Source organism: Python bivittatus, unplaced genomic scaffold (genome assembly GCF_059951505.1).
Source record: "Python bivittatus isolate LINGU-HERP-01145 unplaced genomic scaffold, Pbiv_v1 ctg000310_np1212, whole genome shotgun sequence".
In the NCBI taxonomy this organism is placed as follows: Eukaryota; Metazoa; Chordata; class Lepidosauria; order Squamata; family Pythonidae; genus Python; species Python bivittatus.
In genome coordinates, this window is record NW_028277054.1 from 6,876,221 (window position 1) to 6,903,510 (window position 27,290).

At 46.8% G+C, this 27,290-nt stretch overlaps 2 protein-coding genes and 1 pseudogene across 2 annotated transcripts; 1 reads left to right on the plus strand and 2 right to left on the minus strand.

Annotated features, from left to right (window-relative positions):
* Nucleotides 1-361: 361 nt before the first annotated feature.
* On the minus strand, nt 362-20,435 carry USF2 (upstream transcription factor 2, c-fos interacting). Its single transcript, XM_088139981.1, has 10 exons — nt 19,974-20,435; nt 12,149-12,195; nt 11,087-11,202; nt 10,499-10,618; nt 7,948-8,101; nt 7,229-7,316; nt 5,502-5,560; nt 4,976-5,070; nt 3,343-3,471; nt 362-2,216 (listed from the first exon to the last, which is right to left on the minus strand). The coding sequence occupies exons 1-10, from the start codon at nt 20,024-20,026 to the stop codon at nt 2,127-2,129; spliced, it is 951 nt and encodes a 316-aa protein (XP_087996107.1). The 5' UTR covers nt 20,027-20,435; the 3' UTR covers nt 362-2,126.
* LOC103049849 (cyclin-dependent kinases regulatory subunit 2 pseudogene) lies at nt 13,325-14,013 on the plus strand (annotated as a pseudogene).
* A 3,242-nt stretch (nt 20,436-23,677) lies between the features above and the next one.
* Nucleotides 23,678-26,206, minus strand: CUNH8orf90 (chromosome unknown C8orf90 homolog). The gene is made up of 2 exons (XM_088140215.1): nt 26,158-26,206; nt 23,678-24,519 (listed from the first exon to the last, which is right to left on the minus strand). Exons 1-2 carry the CDS (start codon nt 26,204-26,206, stop codon nt 23,678-23,680), a joined length of 891 nt encoding a protein of 296 aa, XP_087996341.1.
* Between the last annotated feature and the right edge of the window lie 1,084 nt (nt 26,207-27,290).

Consider the following 27,290-nt stretch of genomic DNA (forward strand, 5'->3'; position numbering starts at 1 on the left):
ATCATTGCCATGCCAAAATAATAATGAAGACAAGGCCATACATCACATCAAAGATGGTTGGCGATGCTATGACGCTGCAGTAAGTCGCTGGTAGGGAAAGGCCCTAAATCTGCCATTGTTTGGGAAATTCCTTGGTTTTTTTATTGCCTCTTCACATGTCTCTTGCTCTTTTCGGCATCCCCTTTTTTCTTCCATTCCACAAATTAATGCCTTCACAAGCACCTTGGAAATGGGTTGAGGACATACCTACTGCTTAGGTTATCCCACTGAGATCCCACCTTTACCTGGGGGGGGGATATAAATGGGGTCATGTCATTCCACCCTCATAACCCACCCCAAGGAAATGCTGAACCACAAATGATCCAATAACAGTATTTTTTCTGTGCAGGTTTTTTTTTTTCTCTTTTTTATATATAAACAGAATTATTTCCTACTTTGCAACAAACTCTGCAAGCCAACTCATTAATCTTTTTTTAATATATATATTTATATATACCATATGCTTTTTCTTTCTGCTTGATTTAATTTTGCTTTTCCTCCTCATATTCAGGGAGGTGTGAACAGGATCAAACAGTACAAATTGTGACCACAAATCCAGGTGCAACCTTAGATATTTTTTTCTTTCTTTCTTTTTGGAAGGGGCGGGTGGCTGGTATATATAGATATTTTTTTAAAAAAAATCAGGTCTAAGTTACTTGCTATTGCAATAGTATTTTACCATTTTAGGAACCATTTATTGTTTCTTTTTTTTTAAAAAAAATTCTGTTCAGAAGTGGGCAGAAGGGAAGGACACAAAATAGAGATTTCCTTTTTTTAAAAAAAACCTCATCTCCTGATTTTTTTTTTTTAAACCTGAAATCCTAAAACACTGCTGAAGTTTAATTAAAAAATTATATAATATCAAAAAACACACACAAAAAAAGCAACCCTGTTGTCATTCAATCCACCACTATTGCCTTTCCTAACAACCTGGGTTTCAGCTATCATACAAACACCGTACCTCTATACAAACGCGCTTTTAAACTAATAAAATAAAGATTACTTACAAGAAAGGGAGGGGGAGAGCGAGAGCGAGAGCGAGAGAGAGACAGAGACAGAGACAGGAAAGGAGGGACTGAAGGAAGATTTTAGGATGGTATTTCCCTGTGCCTTAAAAAAAAGAGAAAGAAAAGAACGTGGAACAATGATCAGGTAACTGAGTGGCTTGAGTTAAGAGGACGGAGCAAAAAGGCAGAAATTTGGCATCACCCTGGTTCTCTCCATGACAAAATGCAGCTAAAATCCCGTTGGCTCGATCGCAGGTTCAGTCCCCGGGAACTGTGATGGAATTTTGCTCGAGAGAAAAAGGAACGCGCCTTGTCTGCAAACGCAAAGGTGCTGCCTGTCCGCCCACCCTCGGCTTTTCCGCACAAGGCCGTTTCTAACCCCCCCCCCCCGTGAGACGGTGGGCTCTCCATCGACAGGTCGTCTTCAAAACAACCGGCTAATCCACGGGCAGATGGGGGCCCGGGCTGACCTGCTGCACTTTCTCATTTCACCAGACGTACCTAAGAAACCAAGCCCCCCCCCCGGGCCACGGTGGCAACCCAAGGGGACCGCCCGCTGGGAGGAAGATGCCAAAATGCACGGAAGAGTCAAAAGAGAAGACAGACTCTAGCAGGGTTTTTTCCTTTGAAACAGCCGAGCTGAAGGGTGCGCATCTGTCCCCCCCCCCGCTGCCCCCTGCCCCGAGATCCCACACAGGAAAGGGTGAGGGAAATCAGCTAAACCCGTGTTAAAAATCTATTATAAAAAAATGCAGGATTTTGTTTGTTGAACCTTAATATGTCCTAGGGAAAGGAAGGGAAGGAAGGGACAAGGGTGGGTGTGGTGGGAAGGAAGCTGGACACCACCCTCTAGAACAGTAGCAAGACTCGGTGTGGAAAAGCCCCAAATTCCCCTCTCTCCACTGCCTCCCCCCTGCCCCCCCATCCCCGCCCTCAAACGCAAAGCAAGGAGGCAAGGTTCATTCGGAGGCGATGGTTTCGGTGGGCGAACACTGCAGGGAGGAGAATATTCGCTTTACAAAAAAACCCAGAAGAACCGGCGGCTGAGATTCGGCATGTTGGCAGTGGCGAAGGTGGGGGTTACTGCCCCGGGGCATCACCCACTATTTCAATCCCGTGTTGTTGAAGCTGCGCTCTCAAAAGGGCGTTTTCGTTCTTCAGCTGCTCAATCTGGGGGGGGGGGAGAGGGAGAAGAGGAGAGGGAGAGAAGAAAGGGAAAAGTTATCCAGAAACAGCGACGAGGAAGGAAATGCGGGGGTGCTGCAAAAAGGGACACCGGTTGAAGACTGTCCTCTCAAAGGACCAGAACCGGGTTCGAATTGAACAAGATTAGCTAAAGCCCCCACTGAAATGAAAAGGGATAAAAATGGGTTGCCACCAGGCTATGGCGTTATCGGTTTCAGCGGGAACAGAGTGTACAAACTGTCCCTCACACACAGTTGTGCAAAGGGACATGCCCAGGCACGCACCCATGCAGACCCACACATTGGGTAAAAGCAAAGGGGTTCACTGTTTCTATTTTACACGCAAAGACAGGAACACACACCCGTATACAAGCAAACGCATTAATGCCCACACATCCTTACATAATTTGTAAAAGCAAAGGGGTGTGTGTCCTCTGAATGGTTCCAAAGTTTGGTCGGAGAGTTCCCTTTTGCCTTTTCACTACAGATAGGGACTTAGGACTAGATATTCCTGCTTACTGAATAATCAAAGTTAAAGGCAAACGATTACTACCCATTCCTTCTTGTTCTGAGGCACCGTTTGGCTGCAACGGCTGAAATTGCACTTTGCCACAGCAGCACCTTTGCTCCAAGGCCACGTGGGCTAGAAGAGGTCACTAAGGCAGGACTCTGATTTCCACACCCCGGCTTCTGCACCAAAATCACAGTTCACAACTATTACTACTACTAATTAATATTCTCCCCCCAGAGGTGCGGCGGGCCCCTACCCTCCCGGCTTTCCAAAAAGGTTTAAAGACCTGGCTCTGTCACTGTGCGTGGGGTGATATGGGCTCCACCCATCCCTGGGGGTGGTTCGCCCCCTGACGACGCTCCCTGGCATTACTCGCCAACTCTCCATCTTCTTGGAACCTATTTATTTTTAGGACTGTTTTTATGTTACATTTTAATGAATTTTATCTTGCTGTAAACCACCCAGAGTCATTTCATGAGACGGGTGGTGACAAATTTGATAGATAGATAGATAGATAGACAGACAGATGTTTTATTGGTGCCCAGAATCCAAAGCCCTATTCCAAAGCAAGGGAGGAAGAAGATGGACTGGGCTGACCTACCTGTTGCCGTAGCAAGTCATTGTCCATCTGAAGCCTCTCGGCTTCTTTGAACGTCTCCTGCATACGCTGGTTCGTCTGGCGCAGCTCCCGGATGTAGTCGCAGGCTTTGGACAAGATGCCCCCCTTGCTCTGAAAGAGAGAAACCAAGAACAGCTCCCCAACTGAGCGACCCTTTTCTGCTCTGTCTCACCTTGGATGTGAACGAGACTTCACATCTTCAAGGCTTCCTTAAGATCATCGGTCTTCTCTAAGCTCCCATCCTTCTTTGCCCGGCTTCAAACATCCAAGGATTAACCGGATCTGGTTTTAGGATGGGATTTGCATATTTATTTGGGGCTGGCTAAAATATTTGTTTGAATGTATAGAACTTGCTATTGCAGTGAAACAAGAAGCATGAAGCAATAACAAAAACAGAGTCTCTTTGAGCCAACCTCAATGCCTGGTGACTTCAGGGTTGTGTCTATATCGTTTTCTTGAAAACAACACAGAAATGGTTCACCACAGACTTTTCCCAAGTGCTTGAGGCTGTTCCCCCCTCGCCCCCCATTTCCCAGAGTTTTAGGACCACCTATGAGCCTGGTGGCCTCCCATTCAAGTACTAACGAGGTCCAACCTGCTTAGCTTCTTGAGTTTAGCCAAAACTGGCCAGCTATGGCCACAAACAGTTATAGCCCCAAGATTTCTCAAGTGCAAGAGAGGTTTCTTCTGGGGTTCTTCTCAGCTAAGGAGGAATCACTAGGAATAAAAGTCTGCAAGACTCTGGAATTCTTCAAGCAGGAACTTTTGATTATGATTGTGCAGGTGATACAAATGTACTAACAGCTCAATTGCATGCCTTCTTCCTTCTACTATGTTGCTGAAATTATCTATCCTCCATCAGATCCCCAGCAGAAATGGATAAGCAGGCTTGGGAAAATGGGACCTTAGCCTCCCAACTATTCAGGTAAGCTATTTCAGAAGCCTGCAGAGGTAGATCCCATTGCTGCCACCGCTGGAACTAGTCAGTAGACAGCCTGCCTGTTCAATGGGGCAATTAGAGGTCCCAAGGATAGGTCCAGTGGTAGTACTTATCAGGGTTCCACACCAGAATTCATGTAGTCTCTGCTACCTCAAAGATGCCAATAGTTTGGAATTTCAAGCCCAGGATTATTTGGTATAGCCGTTATTATCAAAACTACAGTGAGAGAAAGGGATATGCCAACCTTCTTCCTAATTACCACCCCCAAAAGATTGGACTGTAACTTCTCATCATCTTCAACAGGAAGTCCAATCCACGGGTAAAGCAAAGGTGATAGATGAGGACAAGCAATGCCCCCACAACTCAATACTCTAGCAGGAGAGGATGTTTCCACAAGGTCTAATCTGACCCCAACAGCACTTGTGGCTACAATTACTCTGAATGCATCTATAGGCAGGACAGTGAGGATGTAACTCCAAAAACAAATTAAACGAGATAAACAATCATGGAAAATTCATCTGGGAAAACCAATCCGAGAAAGCCTGCAGCCTGACTGGAACCACGGAAGGGTGACCTGGGATGGGGTATCTCCTCATGAGAGTAGCCTAACATCTCTTCCCCAAAGCAAAACATTGTTCCTCCTGAGCTACCCACCCCCCAAGTAACTGCCCTCACCGCCCCTGTCTTGCTGTTGTCTGTATTGCAGTCTGGAATGATTTTTGACAGCTGTACAATCCAATTGTTGATCTTGTCCCGCCTCCTCCGTTCAACTAGAAAAAAGAAACAAGACGCTGATCAAATGTGGTAGCCTGTTTGACAATAACACGTGGAAGGATGGAATGACTGGCTTTGGAGGAGGAGAAACATGCACACATACAATTATTACACAGTCAGACAGATCAGAAACTGAAGGTTCAATCTAATCTGGGCAACATGTGCTCCATCAGATGTTGCTGTACTACAATTCCCAGCATTCTTCATCACTGGGTAGGATGCCTGGAGCTGATGGGTATTGGAGTTCAGTATCTGGAGAGCTTTCTTCCTTTGCAATTTAGGATAGAAGAATTGGAAGAAGAGAAAGAAATTGGTCTTTCTAAATCATGTTTTACAGCAACGTAGTCCATCCTCATCTGATTAGGGCACAATTTTATTTCAAAAAAAGAGACTGGGGGCAGTTTATCCAGTTCGATGGTCTGCCTACCTTCATTGTGCTGAGCTCTTCGTCTCTCATCTCGGGGCGTTCGTGTCCCGTCCATTTTTCTAAAGTTTGACGGGAACAACATGAACAAATCGGAATGAGACAGCAGCTTTCAGAAACCCTGTTCCCATCTCAGAATCAACAGAACTTTGTCTATTACTATAAAAAGTGAAGTTAAAGATGTCAAATCTCAGCCAACTCCTCTTCCTTCAACACAGATAGCCACACCTAAGAATTGTTTTCCCATTTTTTGGGAGCAGCTTGTCCCTTGCAGTCATTCTGAATTGGAAGGAAAAGGAAAATTAACCCAGTGTTGATTGCTAAAACGGAGTTTGTTTCTCTAAAGGTTGTTAGAAATGCAACAATCAGGGTGAATCCTTTCTCCATATTTAGTGGCAATGCTGCAAGGCTCAACAATTTTGGAAAATGATTTATGTCCTTTTTTTTTTCTCTTTTCTCAAACATTTTAAAAAAAACGATAATTAAAAAAAGGAATTGGAAGAAAAAGGAATGTTCACATTCATTTCTGGGAGAAAACAGGTATAGTTGTGTCACAATTCTGAAACACATGTCCCCTGCCCCCCTCAAATTTTGGAGAGGCTTTCAAGACTGAAGTCAGTCCTTTGAGGTAGGCCAGGTCAAGAAACAGGTATGGCAAGGATTCCAGGACTGATCTTTATTGTAATAAGGTAAAACAGTGTTTCTCAACCTTGACAACTTTAAGATGCTGGCTGGGGAATTCTGGGAGTTGAAGTCCATACATCTTAAAGTTGCCAAGGCTGAGAAACACTGAGGTAGAATAACAAAACCATGAGAACCATGAAAGCCTGTTCACATTTCTCTCTGTCCCTGTATGTCCCTATGTGTCAGGCCTAGCCCAAGGAACTCCAAGAGACAATCCAAATTCAGTCCAGTTATGTTTATTAGCTACAACCTCTAGCAAGAATCTTCCCAGACTGAAACCCCAGCTCCCAAAGTCAGCCAGCCACAACAGTGTGAATTCCTCAGGGAGGTGCCAGTCTCATCCTCTTGTTCCTCCCACGCTCTTCTGGGGAGCTAAGAAAATGTTTATCTCCCTGAGCCTGTCCTTCATAATTCCATTCCATCACACTATTGTACGTGGGAATGAACTTGGGAAACGGGGCCCAGAGACGTTGCCAAGGGAACGGTCAGATAAAAGACAGCATAGCCCACAGGTGGATAGTGGGTGGGGCAAGAAGCTCAGGAGGGACCCTCCCTAGTTTCTCAGGGGTAAAGGAGACGGGCGGCGGGGGAGGGGGTGGAGAACTGTACTTTCAGACTTGCAAGTTTCTGTTAATGGAGCCTTACAATAAAGTAGAATTAGCTCATCTGGTCGTGTTTCCTGTCTGGTCTACCTGGTAAGGCTGACAGTCCCATTTTGTACTAAACGTTATCAAAGGAGAGGGATTTGACTTTCTTTCTCACGCTTCCTCCATTCTCTTCTACAAGTCCCCCATAATGGTCTGATCCTTCCTTATCTACATTCCTTTATGTTCTGGCATACCGATTCACCTGCCTTCTCTCCTCCCCAACACCAGCGTGGCGTGACTGCTTGTGGTCCCACCTACTTTGCTCGTTTCCTGCTCACCTTCCTCCCCTCTTTCCCAACCACACTGCAGAACGTCCAGAACTTCCTTGTCTACAGGATCTGTTGCTATTGAGACCCTGGTGCAACTTCAATAACTGTTTGTGCCCAAAGCTGTACGTACGGGGAATAGGGATGGGTGCGAGGAGCTATGGTACGTTGTGTTCCTGTCTGCAACACGTCTTGGGGGGTCATCATCACGTAGAACTGACCTGTCAGAGCAATGTGGAAAAGAAGTTAGGCCACCAAATAAATAATTAAAAATTTAAAAAAGGGGACAGGGGTGTCTACAATAAAATGTTGCAGTGCCAAACGCTTGCATGAAGACTTCGCTAATCCTCTTAGTCTGTCTGCTCATGTTTCCAATTTTCTTCCTTCTTCTCACGGTATATCTCTTCTACCCACCCCCTCCCCAAAAAATTCAATTTCAAGCAATGGATAGGCTTATATCCTGAGCGCGGCGATACTAAACTCACAGATTTTGCAGGGGTATTTTTATATATAAAATACTTTTGAACCACTTCCTCAGGCAGAATCTTCACTGGTTTGCAAACAAAAGGTCTTAGGTGTTCATTTTAGAAACTAAGTCATTGAAATTAATACTGACATCCATGGGCCAGATCCACATAAGATGCTAGACTGAGCTTGGACGGTTTACAAATTAGTGACTTGTGGAGTGCACCCACAATCTGAACATGTTGTGTCCATCAGACCGAGTCAGAACTCCTATCAGCTCCAGATATCATAATGGTCAAAGATTGGGGATTCTAGGGGTACTAACTCAAGACACGTGGAGACCACCAAGGCACTTGGAGCAGCTTTCTGGGGTCCCTGATTTCCTACCTCCAGCCTGTGTCAGCGATTGATCGGTTGTCTGCACGGATACAGCTGTGGCATCGCCCACTGTGGAGGCAGGGAAGTATGCAAAGCGGGCTTCGCCGCTGACAGCATCCGTGGCTGGGCTCCCACCATTACTGAAAGGGTTCTGAATCACGGCCTGGAAACAGAGAGAGGTGCGTTTATGGGTCTGTGACAGCAAAAACCAAACCACTCAAGAGAAAGATAAATAATGGATAAAGAGCAAGGGAAGACTTAACACCGTTGCACCGGCCCAGAAAAGAAAACTTGACTTTTATTCAGGCTGGCATAAATAAAAAATAAATAATAAAGGGGATGTGAGAGGCAGGCCAAGAGCTGGGAACTAAACATTAGGAATGCTCAGTTAAATCAAGACTTTGGGCAGAGTATGAAATCGATATGCGGTCCTGGAACAGATTTACAGAAGCGGGGAAGAGAGGAAACTGAGCAGTGAAGAGTAATCAGAAGATTGGTGATTAATTCAAGGTACGCACTGCCCTCTTGCGTTTGGACAGGCAACAGCATGGCTGGCTGGGGAATTCTGGGAGTTGAAGTCCACTCATCTTAAAGTGGCCAAGTTTGGACAACACTGTATTAAATGCTGGCCAGGCCACCCCAGAGATGGGAACAGTGGCTTCCCATTTATGAAGAAGAATATTTAGTGACACGATTGGATTAAAGGAGGTGACAACTTCACACGACGTGTATCTAACTTCAAAGGGCAGATTCTTCAGGAAATGTACTTCAATAGGGGCAGGATGTATCCTTTGGGGAGTACAGTCCCCGTCGTTCCTAAGAACTGGCTGGGCTCTGACTGGGGACAATGAGAACCATCCTCCAAGAGTGTGTGTGTGTTTTCAACCCCATAAACTTCCCCAAACCTGGAACTCCACCCTATCCCCTTTGGGGCTGCAAACTGGGCTTGCAAATGGCTGGTGCGCTGGCGTGATACAGCCTTGTCATCTCCATCTCCTTCTGTGGGGCTTCTAGAAAAAGCCCCAACCTCTGATATAAAAATGATAGAAGGGGGTTGTGTATTTCAAATTATTTGTTTTTCTTTTCTCTCCCACCCATTTTTAATAAGTTGGGTTTATCTGCTCGGCTGGAATCGGCTGTTGTTTAATTACTGCTTTCCAATCGGATTGTCAACAGTTTCAAGACGTTTTAAAGGAAGCGGTAGATAAGTGTTTTAAATCCATTAGTCCAAAAACAGCGGACGCTCAGAGGTGAGCTCTAAGGAGGATAAGGTTTCTCATGAGAAGAGCACATTTGGCAACCAGATCCAAAACAGCTGTGTCAGGGTTACCGTCAACTTATTAACCACATCCTTGCATACAAAACCTGCCCAGAGGGATCCTTTTCTATCAGATCTGACACTAATATATAATAAACCACTCTAAATATAAACTGAGCAAGCACTGGGACTGTTTTGAGAGAAGAAGCAACCAGCAATGTTCTCAGTGTCCTGCGGTGTGCATTTAAAATTGCATCTCCTCTCCCTGGGAGACAAGATTGCTAACCCTGCAAATGTTCACCTTCAGTTTTAAGCATGTACAGAGTTCAGTCACATGCTTTCTGCTGGCTTCTTTGGAACGGGGGGGGAATCACTCTTTGCACTAAAGTTTTGCATGAACAAGTGATTCTAAACTGTCTCCATCTCCTCAAAGTTCATGTTTCTATAGAAGCAGACTAGAGTGCTGATACTGTAGTTACTAATTTCTGGTTCCATCCTTCAAAAATCTCCTTTAATGTTTCTGATGTTATAATGTTTTGTGTCATTTTGTAAGCCCCAGTATTAACCAACATCAAGAACAGGCTTGTATTTTTTTTTCCTCCTACTTAGAATCTTTAGTCCCCTCTAGTGTCCACTTCCTAAAATCATAAAGTAATTTATCTTTGTTACGGCTTACCGTAGCCAGGATAGTCAAAATAAGTCTGTTTCCCATGAGAAGCTATTTATTTTTTATAGTTAATTCCAAAATCTTATAGTAGAAGTCAGTATTCCAAATTTATCTGGACTCTTAATCCGTTTACAGCTTTCTTGGATCGACATCTTATTTCGCTTTTTGCTGTTTATTTCAAATTCTTTAAGTCCTTAAGTTTATAATTAATTTTTCTTTTGTTTGGAGCTGAAGATGAAACTCACCCAATGACTTTGAAAAGGCAGAGGAGATGGAGCCAGTTTAGAATCACTCGTTCGTGCAAAACTTTAGTGCAAAGAGTGTTTTTCCCCCTCCTTCCAAAGAAGCCGGCAGAATTGAATCCTGGTTTAGAAGCCTTCGCACAACACCCTCACGTGCGCAATGCTTAAGTGTCCATCCTGCTTATGTAAGTTTCCCACTTCATTTTGCGTACTGCTGTTTCATTATCGGTGTTATCACTCTCAAGGTGCTTACTTGATCTATTTTTTAAAGCGTTTATTATGGTCAACGTACTCAGCGTTTTGTTAGGGGCACATCACTGAGGGTCCACAAAGGAATAAAATAATATTAATAATAATACCAGGGCTATGCTTTGCAGCCGAACCCCTTCTCACCTGAGCAACAGCCTGCTGGCCACTGGTGAAAGCCGCGGTCGAGACCACGCTGACTGCCCCCGTTGCATCTGTTTGTCCATCCAGCTGACTGTCCGTCACCTGAACTACTCTATATGTCACCTGGGGAGAAAGGTGACACACCGTATCACTCTTCTGGCCGAAGGGATTTATGAAGATGGGGAGGGATGAGGCAACGTTCAACCCCCCTGGAGAGCTCAAACAGTCAAGCCCTGCTATGGGGCCATTTCTGCAATGACAAACTGTATTTTTTTGAGTAAAATGAAATGACTCAAGACTGAGATGGGAGAGGATTTCTATACCTTAGGCATTTGCCCACTGTACTCCGTTGTCTTCGAACTGCATGGCAGGCAGTCTTTAATTGCTGGAGCTCTGTCCAAAGTCCTTAGAGCGGCGTTTCTCAGCCTTAGCACTTTAAGATGTGTGGGCTTTAACTCCCAGAATTCTCCAGCCAGCATGAATGGGGAATTCTCCCAGAATTCTGGAGTTGAAGTCCACCCTTCTTAAAGCTGCCAAGGTTGAGAAACACTGCCTTAGAGCAAAATCCAAGCTTACCGACATGGACATTACCTGTCCTCCATTGTTCTCTGTGCGAAACTGGTACTGAATATTATGGTCTGCAAAGGCTGCTTGCTGGACACTGGCAATGGCCACTGCTGTCTGTTCATCTGCATTTGTGCCATCCCCTGGCAGAGAAATGAAACAGATTTTAGTTGACAGCTATGACTAACGGCCCCAAAAGCAGTGGATATTAGATCCCTGACAGATAAACAAGCAGGTTTGGAGGGCGTGTATTTGTGTCAGCGAATGCAAAAGAGTGACAGGGAGATTCTGGACAGCGGAACTCTATCAGCCTATTTCAAATATCAGCCATAGCAGGACTGAACGTTCTGAAATTTACATCAGACTGATCCGAATTGGTATCTAATGCCCTCTGGAACATATTCTCTTCTATCAAGGTGGTCCAGATATGACAGCCGATGGTGAGTTTGGAAGAGAGAAAACTCAGAGTAGTTGCTACCCTGCCAACATTGGAATTCCAGAGAGCTGAGCGGGTGACGAAATACTGGGCAAACATGGACCACTCACTGCCTTTCAAACTGATCTTCTTGGTAGTGTCGTTGTGGGACCAGGGGAGGAAGAGAGAGAACTCCTAGCACGTGTTCTGCTTGGCTGCCTTGGGAGGAAAGGCACGTTATCCATCAAAGAGGGGACAGAATCTGTAGCTGGTGGGCTACAACTCCCACTGGCCACACTGGTTGGTGCTGATGGGAGCTGTAGTCTGGTCATATCTGGGGGGCTCTGGGTTTCCTTGGGATGAATGGGTTGGATGGATGGATGGATGGATGGGTTCTCCTCTCTCTCAAATTAATGTTCAACGGTGAATGTTGTATCTTGCATGGGATAGGCTGCAAAAACATCTGCAGGCCAGATTCTGCATGCCAGATGTTGGCTGCAAAAACATCAGCATGCTTGATCCAGACAGAAGGCTTCTGCGAGACAGCTTTGCTCCCAGACATGCTGTACACTTGGGGACCCTTGGTTGCAGAAACTCCATCCATGCAAAAGACTGAAACACACCCACGTAGCACTTTTTGGCCACTTCTGGACCAGCCCAGGACTCCTCCTCACCTTCACGTAGCTCGACTCCCTCTTCACTTTCTTGATCTTTCTCGTGGCTGAAACACAAAAGGAAGAAAAAGAGTTCAGGTTCTGAATGTGTAAACTCTATTTCCTTCCTGTAGATATGGGGGAAGGGGGGGACTCAACAATTAAGCATAGAGCCCTTTCAGAGGCCATATTAACCCTTGTAGGGCCAAAAAGAGGCAGAGTTTTAGCAGCACAGAATCTCCCCCACAATGGCTGCCTGCTTTTAAGAACATTTGTAATCAATTGCCTTGTAATAACAGCAACACAGAAGCTGCAAAACAGCTTCTGTTTGCATATACAGGAATGCAGCATAGGGCACTGAGGATTTTAGCCACCAGCTCCAGTGTTCACTCACTCAGGAAGACCTCAGTAGCCAAAGATGGAGCTCTTGGCATACAAAACATACTGTTTGGGCCAGGCTCATGATTCACGATAAATAGGTTTCTAGGGCTCAGGTTCCCCAAAAAGATAGGGTGGAAATCAAATGGCCGATGTCTGATTGAGAACTTCAAAAGAGCAGAGGAGTTGACAAGATGCTCAGTTGAGAGTGAGGCTCTAGCACAGTGTTTCTCAACCTCGGCAGGTTTAAGATGTGTGGACTTCAACTCCCAGAATTCCACAGCCAGCATGGGGAATTCTGGGAGTTGAAGTCCACACATCTTAAACCTGCCGAGGTTGAGAAAGACTGCTCTGGCACTTAGGGTCAGCAAAGCAAGAATGCACCCCCCCCCAATGTGCAAAACTGCACCAACGCCATGTCAACAACAAAACAACGCCGTGTCAAGCAACCGCAAGAATGCCATCGTGTGCAAGTTTCTCCCACTTACAGAATTCCCTTCCCTCGATGCAGAATTTAAAGGACCCAAGCTGAGGATTGCAATTCTTCTTGCCCCAGGACAGCTCCCATTGACCGAAGAGGTCTGCTTGGTGGGACAAACCACTGCGTGCCCGGGGGTGCCCAAAGAGAGCCTTCCCTGGGTCGCAGCTATAGCTTTCCATTTCCTATGGAAACCCACGGACCTCAGTATTCCACCCCCACCTTCCTGAAAGCAGGAAATGCCTGGGCTGATGTCGGCCACCAAGTTCAACCTCCATATCCTTTCAGCTTCAGGAAGCATCCACGTATCTTAACCCTTTACTCTGGCAGAGGGTGAAAGTCAGTTGCTGCAGACCAGGCTGAAGACAGACACAGCAGCAAAGGCGTCCAAGGTAAGGACAGCAGTTACCGCGTATACTTGAGAATAAGCCTGATGGCAGTTGGTTAGTGGCGAGCTCTAGGGCGGGACGGCGATTTCGCTGGGAGCAGAAGCGCTGCGGTCGCCACCATTGCCATTTCTTTCATAATGGCTCATAAGCAGATCTATTATTCCGATAAATACTTCGACAAGAACTACGAATACCGGCATGTGATGCTACCAAGAGAGCTCTCAAAGCAAGTACTAAAAACACATCTAATGTGAAGAAGAATAGAGAAGGCTTGGTGTTCAGCAAAGTCTTGGCTGGGTCCACTATATGATTCATGAACCAGAACCATATATCCTTCTTTTCAGAAGACCACTTCCAAATGGTCAACAAAAATAACTTCACTAAATTTCTGGAACTTTATGTGTAAATGTATATATGTTGGTAGTATTCAGTGAATACTTGAGAAAAATGTACAAATAAGTCATTACCTGTGCATGATCTGTATGATTCACAGCAACAGAGCTCAGTAAAATGCAAACTAAGTTGGCTGCTATGATCTTGAACTCTCATCGTTAACAAGTGCCTATTTGCTCTTGTCAATTTTGTTCAATAAAGTTTACAATGTACGTGTAAAAAAGAGAGAGAGAGAGAAAGAGAGAATAAGCCTGTCCATGGATAAGCTAACCCTCGATTTTTTAACCAGAATACCATGAAAAATATGCCATCCATGGATAGGTGTAATGGTATGCGGGAATGACTTTGGGAGATGAAGGGAAGAGATGCTGCCTAAGGACTGAACAGATAAGAGGGGGGCAGTCCACAGCTGCATAATGGGAAGAGAAAAAAACTCAGAAAGGATCCTCCCTAACTTATCAGGCTGTAAAGGAGATGGTGGGAGATTTGTACTTTCAGACTTGTGAGATTCTGTTAACGTAGCCTTACGATAAAGTAGAATTAGCTCATCTGGTCTGTTTTCTGTCTGGTTTACCTGGGAAGGCTGACAATAAGCCAACCCACATTTTTCTTGGTATTTTGGTTAAAAATTCAAGGATTGGCTTATCCACGAGTACATACGGGATACAGAACTACTTTTATAAAGTATTACTGTATATACTTGTGGATAAGCCCATCCATGGAGAAGCCGAATCTGATTTTCGGGGTGCATTTTGGCACCTAAAATTCTCGGGTTATCTGTGAGTATATATGGTAAGCAAAAGAGCCAATTAAATAGGCTTGGAAGAACCTTTTCTTGCTCAAGTGTCAGGCCTAGCCCAAGGAACTCCAAGAGACAATGCAAATTCAGTCCAGCTATGTTTATTAGCTACAACCTCTAGCAAGAATCTTCCCAGACTAAAACCCCAGTTCCCAAAGTCCTCCAGCCACAACAGTGTGAATTCCTCAAGGAGGTGCCAGTCTCATCCTCTTGTTCCTCCCACGCGGTTCTGGTGAGCTAAGAAAATGTTTATCTCCCTGAGCCTGGCCTTCATAATGCCATTCCATCACATCAGAGGCCATATTCCCCGAGGGGCAATCCGTCAGGGACCTGAGATGTTAATGGGTGGGTTAAGTTCCCCCCGACTTCTACCTCTGTTCCTGCTAAATGTTCTTCTTTCCCACTTGCATAATTTGAGCCAAGGCCCATGGGCAGCCTGTCCCCAAAGGGCAAGTTATTTATTTATTTAATCAATTTATGCAGCCACCCATCTTACAATGGCAACTCTGGAGGTGTACACAGGATCAAAACCAAAGAACCAGGCTATTTGAGGGACTGTGTGTCTCCAGTGGTTTCTGCTCACCCCGCCAGAGCTAACCAAGTGGATATGATCTGGATCCCGTCCATCAAGCAATGTCATCTTGCCGGACCCAGCAGCGCCTGCCCTATGGAATACCATCCTTACAGAGATCCAGATGGCCCCAACCGTGTTAGTCTTCCATAAGGCTTTAAAGACTTGGCTGTTCCCTAGGCTTCTGGGTCGGGAGGCTGAGCAAGCTCTGATGGTTAACTGGCTTACTGTTCTATTCTTTGGAAATGGATTTATTTTTGCAACCTCAGACATTTATTATTTAGATTGTTTTGTTGCTGTTGTTGGCTTAAGCCCTTGCCATGAGACGGGTGGCTGTAGAAGTCATTTAAACAAACACAATTTAAATATACAAACAAAAACAACAATGAATAAAGAAATACAGGTAGTCCCTGGTTAAGGACCACTCACTCAACGACCGTTCAAAGTTATGATGGCGCTGAACGAGGGGGACTTATGACGGGTCCATGGAGTTGAGGCCATTGCGGCATCCCTGCTATCATGTGATTGTGATTTGGGCATGTGGCAACTGGCTCGCAATTATGATGGTTGCAACGTCCCACCAGTTGCGACCTTCCCAGCCGGCTTCCCACAAGTCAAGTCAATAGGAAGCCAGCAGGGAAGGTCGCAAGACATTCCTGTAAGTCACTCGCAGTCCCATGGCCTTTGCTGCTGAGAAGCCCAGCTATGGAGGATGAGATGCTGGGGATCTTGCACGCTGTAGTGCATGCACGTCTGCAGCAATCCTGCCTGCAGCGCCCCCTCCACCACCCGCCAGCAGGCAACCCTGGCCCCAATGCGCTCACACAGCACCACTGTGCCCACCTGTGCACTCCCCCACACCTGGCAGGATCCACACTCAGACCCGCCATGCTTGCATTGCACTGCAGCAGCCACTTACCCGCCCGCCGGCCTGCTGGCAAACCGCCTGGGACTTGCGACTTCCTGCCGGCTTCCCCATGGACTTCGCTTGTTGGAAGCTGACAGGAAATCTCGAGGACTTCCTCGCTTAACGACAGCAATGGGGACTGCCGGGATTGCCGTCGCTAAGTGCTGTGGTCACGTGACGTTGCGTTTTACGGCCAGATCGCTTAGCGATGGAAATTCCGGTCCCAATTGCCGTTAAGCGAGGATGACCTGTAACGGCAGTGCGGGACAACACCACCTCTGAGCGTAAAACCACAAAACCAGAGCAATGGGCTCGCTTAACCTCCTGGCCCCAAGCCTGAGGGAACATGGAGGTCTTCAGTGACGTACAAATGCTAGCAGAGACAGGGCCCCACATATCTTGGGGGTTGTAGCTCTGCAGGCAGGTGTTGAGACAGAGGAAATGTGCTTCTAGGGCCTTGCCAGATGACGCTGTTTAATAGATGGGACCCGGAGCATGCCTGCCCGGTTGGATCTAATGCAGTGTTTCTCAACCATGGCCCCTTTAAGATGTGTGGACTTCAACTCCCAGGATTCCCCAGCCAGCATGGCTGGCTGGGGAATCCTGGGAGTTGAAGTCCACACATCTTAAAGGGGCCAAGGTTGAGAAACACTGATCTAATGGGACGAGCAGAAACGATCAGAGAGTGGCAGCCCTGATCCCCCTTCTGCTCCACTCCTTCTGGATTTACACACCCTTGCTGCTGCTCCCAAAGCCCTAACAAACCTAGCTGGTCCCCACCCCTCCTACCTTCTCGTCCAGCGTTTTTCAACCTTGGCAACAGAATTCTGAGAGTTGAAGTCCAGACATCTTAAAGTCGCCAAGGTTGAAAAACACTATTTAGCCGATCAACACCACCTCTAATCGGTGCTGAAAATGCCATGGACGGGGTCGAAAGAGATGCTCAGGAGCTTGAATTTCCCGACCTTTTCTTCGGGGAAAAGAAAATATCCTCCCCCCAACACATTAATTATGGAGGAGCAAGGTTTACTCTTTGAAAAATAATGTATACCTGTATCATCCCTATAAATTGTCAGAATGATTAAAAAAAAAAAAAACCTGGGGTGGCCCCATGCTTGCTTTTGTAACAGTTTTAACCGCATCTGGAAATCCCGGCATTTATTGATTTGGAAATCTGCAGATCGCTTTTGCAGAGCAACAAAAGTTATCCAAGGAATTTACCTAATTCAAGAGTGATTTAGGAACCTTCATTTTTCAGGGGGGTCTTTTCTGATTTTGGGTGCCCCTCCTATACATGCTTTCACAGCTTTAAGTGCTAAATTTCACTTGCAGAGGGAAAGGGGGGCTCTGTAGCGAGTAAGGGTACCCCTGCCCTCCAGATCAGGCGAGCTTTCCCATCTAAATCTAATTTACTGAGACTTTCATATTTCAATTCCTGATGGGCTTTTTCTAATCCCGAGGCAGTTCAGGGCCCCATCCCACCATCAGAGTACCTGCTGAGTAGCAAGTACTAATAATAGATGGCCTCTTCTATTTTGTCTCTGTTCTACTTTTTGTCAAATCAGGTTTTTTTTTTCCCCAGTTCCTACCCCTCCCTTCGCCCCCTCCCCCCAATACAGTATATCAACTGGGGCAGAGATATGAGAAGTGGCAGGAATAGCCTAGGGTTAAGTCCATCCAGGAACAAGAGAAATATGATAAATAATTAAAGGGCAAGCAGGGTCAGAATGAATGAGAGTCAAGTGGAAAAAGAAATGGGATTGAAAAGAACCATCAAATTGGACGGGATTTGGGGAGCTCAACGAGATCAAGCTGCCTGCCTAGTTTGATGTACAAATTCCGGAGCGTCCCCAACAGACGGAGGTCCTGCTCGAAGATTTTTCTTGCTCTGCACTGCTGCAACCTTTCTGAGACAATTAATGCAACTGCAAAACTCCAGAGCCGTTAAGAAATAAAGCCCAGAATAAAGCACTCTGAGCCTTGCAATTTATCCCACACGTCACTAGCCAGAAAAAATTCTTTACTAGTCTCTTCGAGGGAGGGTGTCAGAGGATCAGAGAGCTACCCGCTGGCTCGCCTTCATACAATTTCAAATCGCCTTCAGTGATCAAGCAAGTATATAAAATATCAAGGCTGAATTATTTAGTATTTCAGCACACTCATTCCCCTCGAAGGAATGTTGCACAGCATATCTGATCCTGGCTCTACCACTGTATTCTGCTTTTACCACCACCCTGCAAAGTGTAGTGCCTAAAAGAGGCAGTGGAGCATAGTAGTTAAAGTACAGGTAGTCCCCAGTTTAAGACCGAGCTCCATTCCCAAGGTCTGTCCTTAAGTCAAATTTGCATGTAAGCTGGAACAGTATTATTGTACAAGTCGTGTTGTGTAATTAACTCGAACCATTGTGTATTTAACTCGAATTTTGCTACAATAGGCATCATTCTTAACTCTGTGTCTTCCTTAAACCCAGGAACTTCCTATACTCCAGTAGGAGCAGAGATCCAGATTCCAGCCACTCTCTCAGCCCAGCCAACCTCACAAGGTTGTTGTTGTTGGAGGGGGGAGAACAGGAGGAAACACTATGCAGTTGCTTTGAGTTCCTGAATGAAAAACAGAATATAAATCTAATAAATAAATGTGATAGCTCAAGAGGTATAGCGCCTGGCCTATTCACTGCTGCGAGACTCATTCTCCATCCCAGATCTAGACCAATGATTTGAGCCAAAACCAGGTTAAGTGTATTGTGCAAACCAGCCGGGTCACATTTATACACTGCAGATGCGTAAGACGACAGGCAGACAACAGTACCACTTCAAAGGGCCTGATCTGCATTCAGCTCTTATCACACCACTCCCAGTTCAGGCCATCAGTTTCACTCTGCTTCCTTCCTCCTCCCTGTTTTCTTCTTCCCACCCAGGCGTCCTTCCTTTTTGCAATCACTTGCCCCACTGTTACTCGATGCACCCTGTCTGTATTCCACCTTACCAACAAGTAGCTCTAGCCAGAGGGAGAAGAACGCAGGGGTTGCTCTTTCCATCCAGCTAACAACCCCATGAGGTAGGCCAGGTGGAGAAATCATGGTGGCACAAGGTCAGCCAATGAGAATATGCATCCTGACCGGAGGCTAGAGCATGGGACTGCTTTCGGCAAAACCTCTGCCCGCCAGGCCGGCCCCTCGGGGGTCCGGCTGTTGCCTCCCCTTCCCCCTTACAACTTCTCAGCCTGCCTGACAGCGGGCTCTGGATGTGGGGCTGTCCCTTTCCCCTCCCTGATGACAGCCAACCAATCTCTGTATTGCTGCCTTTTTCAGCGTGACAGCGACCGCCGGACACCCGAACCGACGGCTCCTTTTCTTCCACCTTCCTGATCGCTCCAGACATTTCCTATCTTGGAAAGATTGGGAGGGAAATGCCCGCCCCCCGTCCTCCTCAGCCTTTCCCAACACGGTGCTTCTCCCTTGGGGCACGCAGACTCACCCCCACCCCCTCCAGCCACCGGGAAGAATGGGAGTTGTAGTCCAACCCGCCTCGAAAGCGGGAGGGGTTGGAACCCAACCCGGGGAGCACAATGACACCCAGCGTGGGGGATCACGGCGGCTCCCGCGACCCAGCTTTGTTTCCTCACCCCGCAGCTCCCAATCCTCACGACCCCGAGACCCCCTGGAAGCGCCTCTCCTCCCCCGGCGCAGAAAGAGCAGATCGCCCAAGCTCTGCCGTGTCCTCCATTTTGTTCTCCCCCTGCCGCCGCCGCCGCCGCCGCCGCCTCCACCGCAGGAGCAGGCAAGGCGGTGGACTGCCGCTGGCTCCCTCTCCCCTCCCCCACTCTCCGTAGGCCTGGGAGGCCGGGAAACCCGGGATCCCCGCAAAAGAAAGGAAGCGCCGAGGAGGATCCGGCTGGGCTCTGGAAGAGCGGGGGCTTGCTCTGCTCTTACCTGGAAGCAGCGGAGGCGGTGGCTGTATCCAGACCGGGTTCCAGCATGTCCATGGGGGGAGAGGGGAGGGGGAGGGGGAAGGGAGAGGGAGGGGGCGCCCCGCTTGCCCCAAGGGGGACGGGTGGGGGGGGGAGGAAGCAGGAGAAGGAGGGGACGAGTTTTAAATCTCACGCCGGATGGAGGTAGAGGGGACGCGGAGGAGACACGGGAGCCGAGGCGCTGATCACGGGGACAAACACTCGGGTCATGTGAGAAGGAAAGAGCGAGCGAGCGGTTCTCTCCCTCCCTCCTTCCCCAGCTGGGAGCCCGGGACACGTGAGGGGGAAGAGTCGGGAGAGCGTGGGAACCGCGGGAGGAGGACGACGCCGAGGTCCGGGGAAGCCAGACCCAGCCAGCGCGGCTGCCGATGGAACGTCCGCGGCCTGCTTTGGAACGTCGGCGGGCGGGCGGGCAGCGGATGGAACGTTGCAGCAATACGGAGCGAGAGGGGGAGGGGATAGAACGTTGCGACGATCCGGGGCGGGGGAAGGGGGAGGGGTGGAATGGAATGGAATGGAACGTTGCGGCTTCGCGGATGGAACGCGGCGGGGTTCGATCGAACGTTGCAGCGGCGCCGCGGGGGGCGGGGGGGGCGTCTGTGTTTACATCGCGGGAAAGAGCGGAGGAATTTGGCAGCGAAAGGGAGGCAAAGCAAACGAGAGCGGAGGGGGAGGGAAGGAGTAGCCGAGCGCGATCGGCTGCTCTCGTTTCCTCGCTTCCTCCTTCCCTCTTTGTGGTCCCCAGGGCGCATGCGCGTATGCTCAAGGGCATCGGCTTTTCAGAAGGGATGGGATGGTGGGGTTGAGCATACAGGAAGGGGGAGTCTCCCGGACGCCCTTCTGTGTAGGAAGGCCTGTGTATTGTTTAAGCCCGTTGCGGCGAGATTTGTAATTCGAGCACTACTGGACTTGGGGTCTCTAGGAGTTGTAATTAAGTTGGGTTTACACAAGGCGTTTCGGTGGATTGCGGAACTAGGGCTCAGGAAGCCAAATGGGCTGGATTCGGACAGACGCTGAGCCCCCCCACCCCAAAATCGAATTGGAACTAAATCTACTTAATCTAGGTTGTGCGAACGGGGCCCGAGCAAAGCTTTGTGCTGTCTCTTTGGAGGTCATTAAAATTCGATGAGAAAAATCGAGGAGGGGAAAGATTGATTTTAGGAAAAAACGGTGGAGCGGGGGGGGGGGAGAATGTGAATGCGGACCTTATAATTTGGATTCGCGGGGGAAAGAGGTGCGCCTTTTACCCCTAGGAAAAACCCAGATGCCATTTTGCAAGGGAAGAAACGGGTCAATAACAGGCTTACTCTGTTAGGTCCCAGTGACTGGGTTCACACGATGTGCTAAACCCAATGTGGCTTATTTAGTGTGAGATGGGAACCAGCTTCTATGGCTTCTTAGACAAGCCAGGGTTAAAGCTGTGGCTTAGTTTCTTAGAAACTAAGCTGTGGCTTAGTTTCGGCTGTTGTTCCTTTTTGGCATGCTGCTAGTGATAAAATCTAATGCTCCAAAAGTTTTTAAAATTCACCAGCAGGTTCTGTGACCCTTTACTAATCAACACAGTGACATGAATATTAATTAACAGGCTGATGTGGAGGGCTGGCTGGGGAATTCTGGGAGTTGAAGTCCACACATCTTAGTCGCTGAGGTTGGGAAACACTGCCCGAGACTGTGATATCATTTATTTGTGTGGGTATCAAATGCTGGGAACCCAGCAATTGTATTTTGTTAAACAGGGTTTAGGGTGCAGCATGAATGCATTGGGGATTGGGTCTGAGCCCTGCACTCTTTTAAAGTGGTACTTCTGCCAGGGATGGGCTGGGTTGTGCTTTGCTTGGGAGAGGCAGCAAATTTCCTTTACATCCCTGCAGACGTTTTGCCAAGACCTGCCAACTTTCTTCCTTCCCTTCCCTTCCCTTCTTTACCTTCCTGGATGTCCTGATATTAATTGATTGCATGCTGATGACAGCCCTTCAAGGTAGACCAGACTACGAAAACAAATTTATGCATGCTAATACTGCTTTTGTTATAAGGTTTTAGCAACAGAATCTTGCAAGTCCGAATGTGCTTCCCCCTCCTTCCCTTCATCTTCATGAGAACTAGGCAGGGTCTTGTCTGAGACGCTTTTTCAAATTACATTTCTGCCCCAGACTCAGATGTCTTTTATCTGCTGTTGTCTTGGTTGCGGCTCCTCCTGTTCCTCAAGGCTGTTGCTTCTCCCCATGGCATCTGCCATGCTGCAATGCTGCTGAGCATCCCATAGGACCCATAAGCTTTCTCAGAAATGCTGGACGGCAGCTGGCACCACGTATTGCAGGCCCTTTTAAGAAATAGAGGTACTTGCACGTTAAAAAAAGACAAAGAGAAGTCATGGTGGTGAGCATCCTACAGGGATAGAGAGGATGATTGAAAGCTGCCTCAGTTTATCTTCTGATAAGTGGGTGTTCTCACCCCCACAGCAGCCTTGTTGTGAATAGGCAGCTTTTCCCCATGTGAATCTGCTCACAGCAGGCTAGCAAAATCACCAACGTGCCTACAACTCAAACATTGTCTAAAGATACTACCTTGTGTCCTGTTTTACAATCACAGGGGATAGTGTTCCAGAAAGGAGATCCTGACCCACGGCATATTTAAGGCGACGTATTCCAACGAAACTGGAAAATTTTGTGACACTTGGGTAGGACGGCTGGATCATGTGGGAGCGAGAGCTAGGTCGTGATTTACTGGTTGATCAACCAGAGTGTTCTCATTTACAACCCCCACCCAAAAACAAATGTCCCACCCTGCTCCTAGATTATCTGCTGAGAGGAACATCATCTTTTGGGAGAAAGGTAAAAAAAGTAGGTTTGGTGCAATGCGTGCCTGGTTTTAATATCTGAAACGGACTCCAGGGCTACGTTGCTTCTCCTTAGGGGTATCTTTCCATTCCTGGTTTCTGTCTGTGGTTCTCCTTTAGGATTCTGAGTTATGGTTTTGTTTCTAAGAAAAGGCCGTGCAGTTTGTATCTGTGCTATAGGGTAAACCTTGGGAAATCTCTGGACTTTAAATTGGGAAGGGTGGTCACGTCCCGAAGTTCACTGTCCATCTGGACAGCTGTGCTAGGGAAAGGAAATAACTATGCTGGTCAGCAATCACAAAATTTTGCCCCAGCTGCAGCTTCTAAACCACCTTCAAGGGCAGCCCTTAAGCTGAAACACATGTGGTGATCAATTTGGCAGATTCATTTAGAGCAGTGTTTCTCAACCTTGGCAACTTTCAGATCTGTGGACTTCATGCTGGCTGGGGGAATTCTGGGAGTTGAAGTCCACAGATCTGAAAGTTGCCAAGGTTGAGAAACACTGATTTAGAGACAGAGCAAGGGAAGGTGACCCCTTTGCCTTTCTTGAAGATCTCATCCAAAAAAGCTCCACAGGATAGAAGATGGGTTTTTATTATTCCAAATACTGGGATATAGATTGCAAGATTAATGTCTGTACCCTGCTGAAATATTTAGTAGTACAATGGCTGGCGGATATTAAATTCCTAGTCCTTGGGCTTTCGAAAGAACTGAGTTGAAAGTGTAGGTGTCCCAGCAGTTACGGAGAAGTTTCAGAGGATAGCATCATTCTCCATGGTACAAAAAGAAAAATTCCAGTTGGGTACTATTATATTCTGAATGTTTAGACACTAAAATGGTCCATGTTGTGTGGGATTCATAAACTGAAGGCTGATGGGCTGTACTGAAGCTGAATTGGGGATACCCATGGGAGCAGGTTGGATGGCCTGGTGGCCTTTGTTGTCCTGCAGGAGAAAAGATGGCTCAACAGGAGCGGCGGTTGCAGCCATGCACGGCACACTAGTGATCACCATGATATCTGGCCGTAAGGGGGAACTCGTTTCTTGTGGGGGTGGTAGCCCTGCAGCACCAGCGAGGGAGGCTTTGCTGGCATAACTGAGAGCCAACTGCTCCAGCCGTCTCTTCTTGAAGAAAGCCTGGGTGGTGGCATGCAGTGGCTGGAGAAGGCGAGGGATGGGTTGTCCTGGGTGTAGGAAGAAATCAAAGCCAGAGCAGTCAGCAGGGTCATAGGCCACCTGGCAGGACCCTTCACTCTCCCCAGGCCAGGCAAAAGGGAACGGGAGTGTAAAATCTTCTGTGAGTACCCGGATGGCAAAGTCATCCTCTTTGCCAAATTCTTTATAGGCCCTCTGGATGCTGTGGAAGTGCTCCTCCCATTTTTTCATGTCCCCATCGTAGATGTCTGGAAAGGAACCAGGAAGAGTCTGAAACAGCCTGGAGAGTGTAGGCCCAGCTGGAGAACCTGACAAACTGTAGATGACTCCAGTTGGAGTGCTGGGTGAAGCTGTCTGGTTGAAGATGGGTGGTGGTGGGAGTGATGTCAGCGCTGGTGGAAGCAAGAAGTCTTGTGAGCTGTTCCCTAGTTCTCCCCCAGCCTTGGATCCACTACCCACAGTGGGAAGGGACTTATCCTGTTGCAGTGAAGCAAGAGGACCTGAGATCCCTCCATCACCTATGTGGACACATGAGAGAAGGATAGCAAGGTTAGGGCTAAATTTCAGCAAACTCACTTATTAGAAGTTCCCTGAGGCTCTCCCAAGAAGACAATAAATCCTCCCTCCCAAATATCTCCCTTGTGATACAAGAGATAGATGGCAGAAAAGACCAAGTAGCAGAAGAGATTCATGGGTTGAGTGGTCTCCATCAAAGAAACAAGAGCTTGCTTCTTGCTCAACCTGGGCTATTGGATTCAGAAAGGAAGATTTGTTGGCAACTCACAAATGAGGACTAGCTTGGAAATATCCCTAAAATTTGTGGACTTCTGGTTAGATGTGACTGGTTGCAAGACAGGAAAAAGAAGAATCTTGATTAGCTGAAGACCTATCGAAATGAAAAGTAAAAACCTTTAAAATAGTGGCACCTATTCTGTTAAACAATTGTGTCCCTTCCAAAGGAAATCCACTGAGAAGGGAAACCATTTAACTTAACAAGGATCTTCTGAAATTAATTCAATCATTTGTCACCTGTCTCCCTCCTGCCCCCCCCCCCTTGCTATTATGATTCTTGGTTTTTACCTTTGGCTTTTTTGATTTCACTTTTTTTTTTTTTAAAGGTATTTTTCATCTCTCATTTCAAGGTGCCTTTGATCAATTTTATTGAAAAAGCAATCCATAAAGCAGGAGGGAACCCCTTTTTTCCTACCTGGAAAAACCTCAGAGGGTTGAAGAGGAACAGCTAATGATTCAGTAATATTGCATGTAGGTGAAGTTTTCAGCTTACTGTATTTTGAGAGAGAATTTTAAGGGGCAAAATTGTTGTGTTCAGCTTCATAGAGGTTTAGCATATCTGTTTTGCCTGTTATTTGGGAGAAAAATTGTTAAGAATATAGCACTGTACTTTGGTGGTTTTGCCATGGAATTTTGGTGGCACAATCTGGAGATCTTTTAAGTGTTGTCAAAAATGTTGCAAATTGCCCACTCCTGCTTTAGGTTTGGCTAGTAAATAAACAGTCAGCAACTAAGGACCTGTGTGGAGACCAGACAGAATATGGCTATAGTGATAAAATGATGGATGGAGAAACAACAAAGGGTCTTTAGAAATTGTGAAGATTTCTTGCTGGCAACATTGGCATACATAAATGGGTGGTATCGAAAGACAGCCTGTGCGATATAATTGATAAGGTGTCAGAGTTAGCTCAGGTTTAGGGCTGCACTCATCCATGTTGCTTACCGGGTGACCCTGGGTTGAGGGACTGGCCCAATTTAGATTGTAGGATTGTCGTAGGGAAAATACAAAAGAAAATACCACACAAGCAACCTTAAGCTCTTCAAAAAATTTGAATATAAGTGTTAAAAATGGTGTACATGATTGCCGGTCCAGCACTTGTAAGAATGGAATGGAGTTGTTGATAGTTCCCAGTTAGCAACCAGTGGAGAATGCTTGACCCTGTTCTCTCATTCTTGACATTACCAAGAACTCTTGCGGCTGCACCCGATGATGACTTTGCAATTGGGCATCAAGTGGATCATCTTGTAGGGTTGGGATTTGGTCCTGCACCAGCCAGTTGCTAAAGCCTACCCTGTGCTCTCCATATGGCCTACTCTAGGGCCTGTTCAGTCTTTCCTTCTTTAGTCCCTGCAAAGTTCTTCACCTGGAGGATGGGATGGGTTATCCGAAGTCTCTGCCCCTAAAGAAGCCATTGTCATGCCTGTGAAGTTGATAAGGAAAGGGGTGGAGGGCCCATTGTTGACTGCAGTTTCCTAGGAAACTACAATGGCTTTCTGATGACATCACAGCTGATCAAAGGAGAAATGACATTGTGATGCAAATAATCAGAGCTAAATGGGGGGCTGGATTTTTTTCTATCAAGGGGACATCTGTTGGGAAATTCATCAATGGCCATGTTTCTCCAACCTGTTTATCCTGGATATCAAATTCACATTTTCGAAGTTCATGCAATACATTGAATCCTAAATCCAAACAGGCCAGGTTGATACAACATGCTACATCACAAAATACTTAACCAAGGTTAACACTAATGAAGCTTAGCATGTTAGTGAGTATATCTGCTAGGGCTTTACTTAATTTGGATGGAGGTTCCATGCTATTGGCCATTGCAAAGAGCCATTCAAACCCTTTGTCTAGGATGAAGCCATGATTTACAGTACTGGTTCATTAATCAAAGTTCAATGAATCAGGCCGTAGCTCTTTAGATTAGGGACCTTGCTAGATGAAGCACATGTTTTACCTCCTATAGATTGGATCCATACATACTAAACAGTAATATGACTTGAGATGGAAGCATCTCTTACTGACTGACTTTGCAGTCAGTAGGCAAAGCTCAGTTGGAAGAGGCGTTTAGAGCATTGAATATGGCCACCTGCATAGTACAGAACCCAAATGGTTGCTTAGTAAAGGGGAGCATACCATCTCCCCTGCAGGCCATTGCTTTTCACACTAAGCCCTTAGTGTGACTAATTTTTATTGCAATATCTGACCTTTCAATTTCTAGTGCTTTTTCCCATCTTATTTTTCTCCCTCTTACCCAGCTGGTGTTACAGTTGTCCAGGAATCCGGTCAGAGTTTTTTCCCTCACATATCCATAGCTTTTTCTTCAATTCCCTACAATCTACTACAGCAACTTTGCCCAACTTGAGTGCCTTCCAGATGTGCCAATTTCCCAGAATTCCTCTACCAGCATGGCCATTGTTGAGGATTTTCAGAGTCTGAAGTCTGCAAATCTGGAAGACACCCAAGGTGAGAAAAGCTGAGGTAGAATAAATT

Bases quoted from the DNA above. Each gene is read 5' to 3' on its own strand.
- CUNH8orf90 (XM_088140215.1), bottom strand. From the start codon at position 26,206: ATGGCTTCTTTAGGGGCAGAGACTTCGGATAACCCATCCCATCCTCCA. The intron at 24,520-26,157 runs GTGAAGAACTTT...GTGTCCACATAG, and splicing joins TAACCCATCCCATCCTCCAG to GTGATGGAGGGATCTCAGGT.
- USF2 (XM_088139981.1), bottom strand. From the start codon at position 20,026: ATGGACATGCTGGAACCCGGTCTGGATACAGCCACCGCCTCCGCTGCT. The intron at 5,071-5,501 runs GTAGGCAGACCA...TCTTTTTTCTAG, and splicing joins AAGAGCTCAGCACAATGAAG to TTGAACGGAGGAGGCGGGAC. The intron at 2,217-3,342 runs GTAGGTCAGCCC...CCCCCCCCCCAG, and splicing joins ATGACTTGCTACGGCAACAG to ATTGAGCAGCTGAAGAACGA.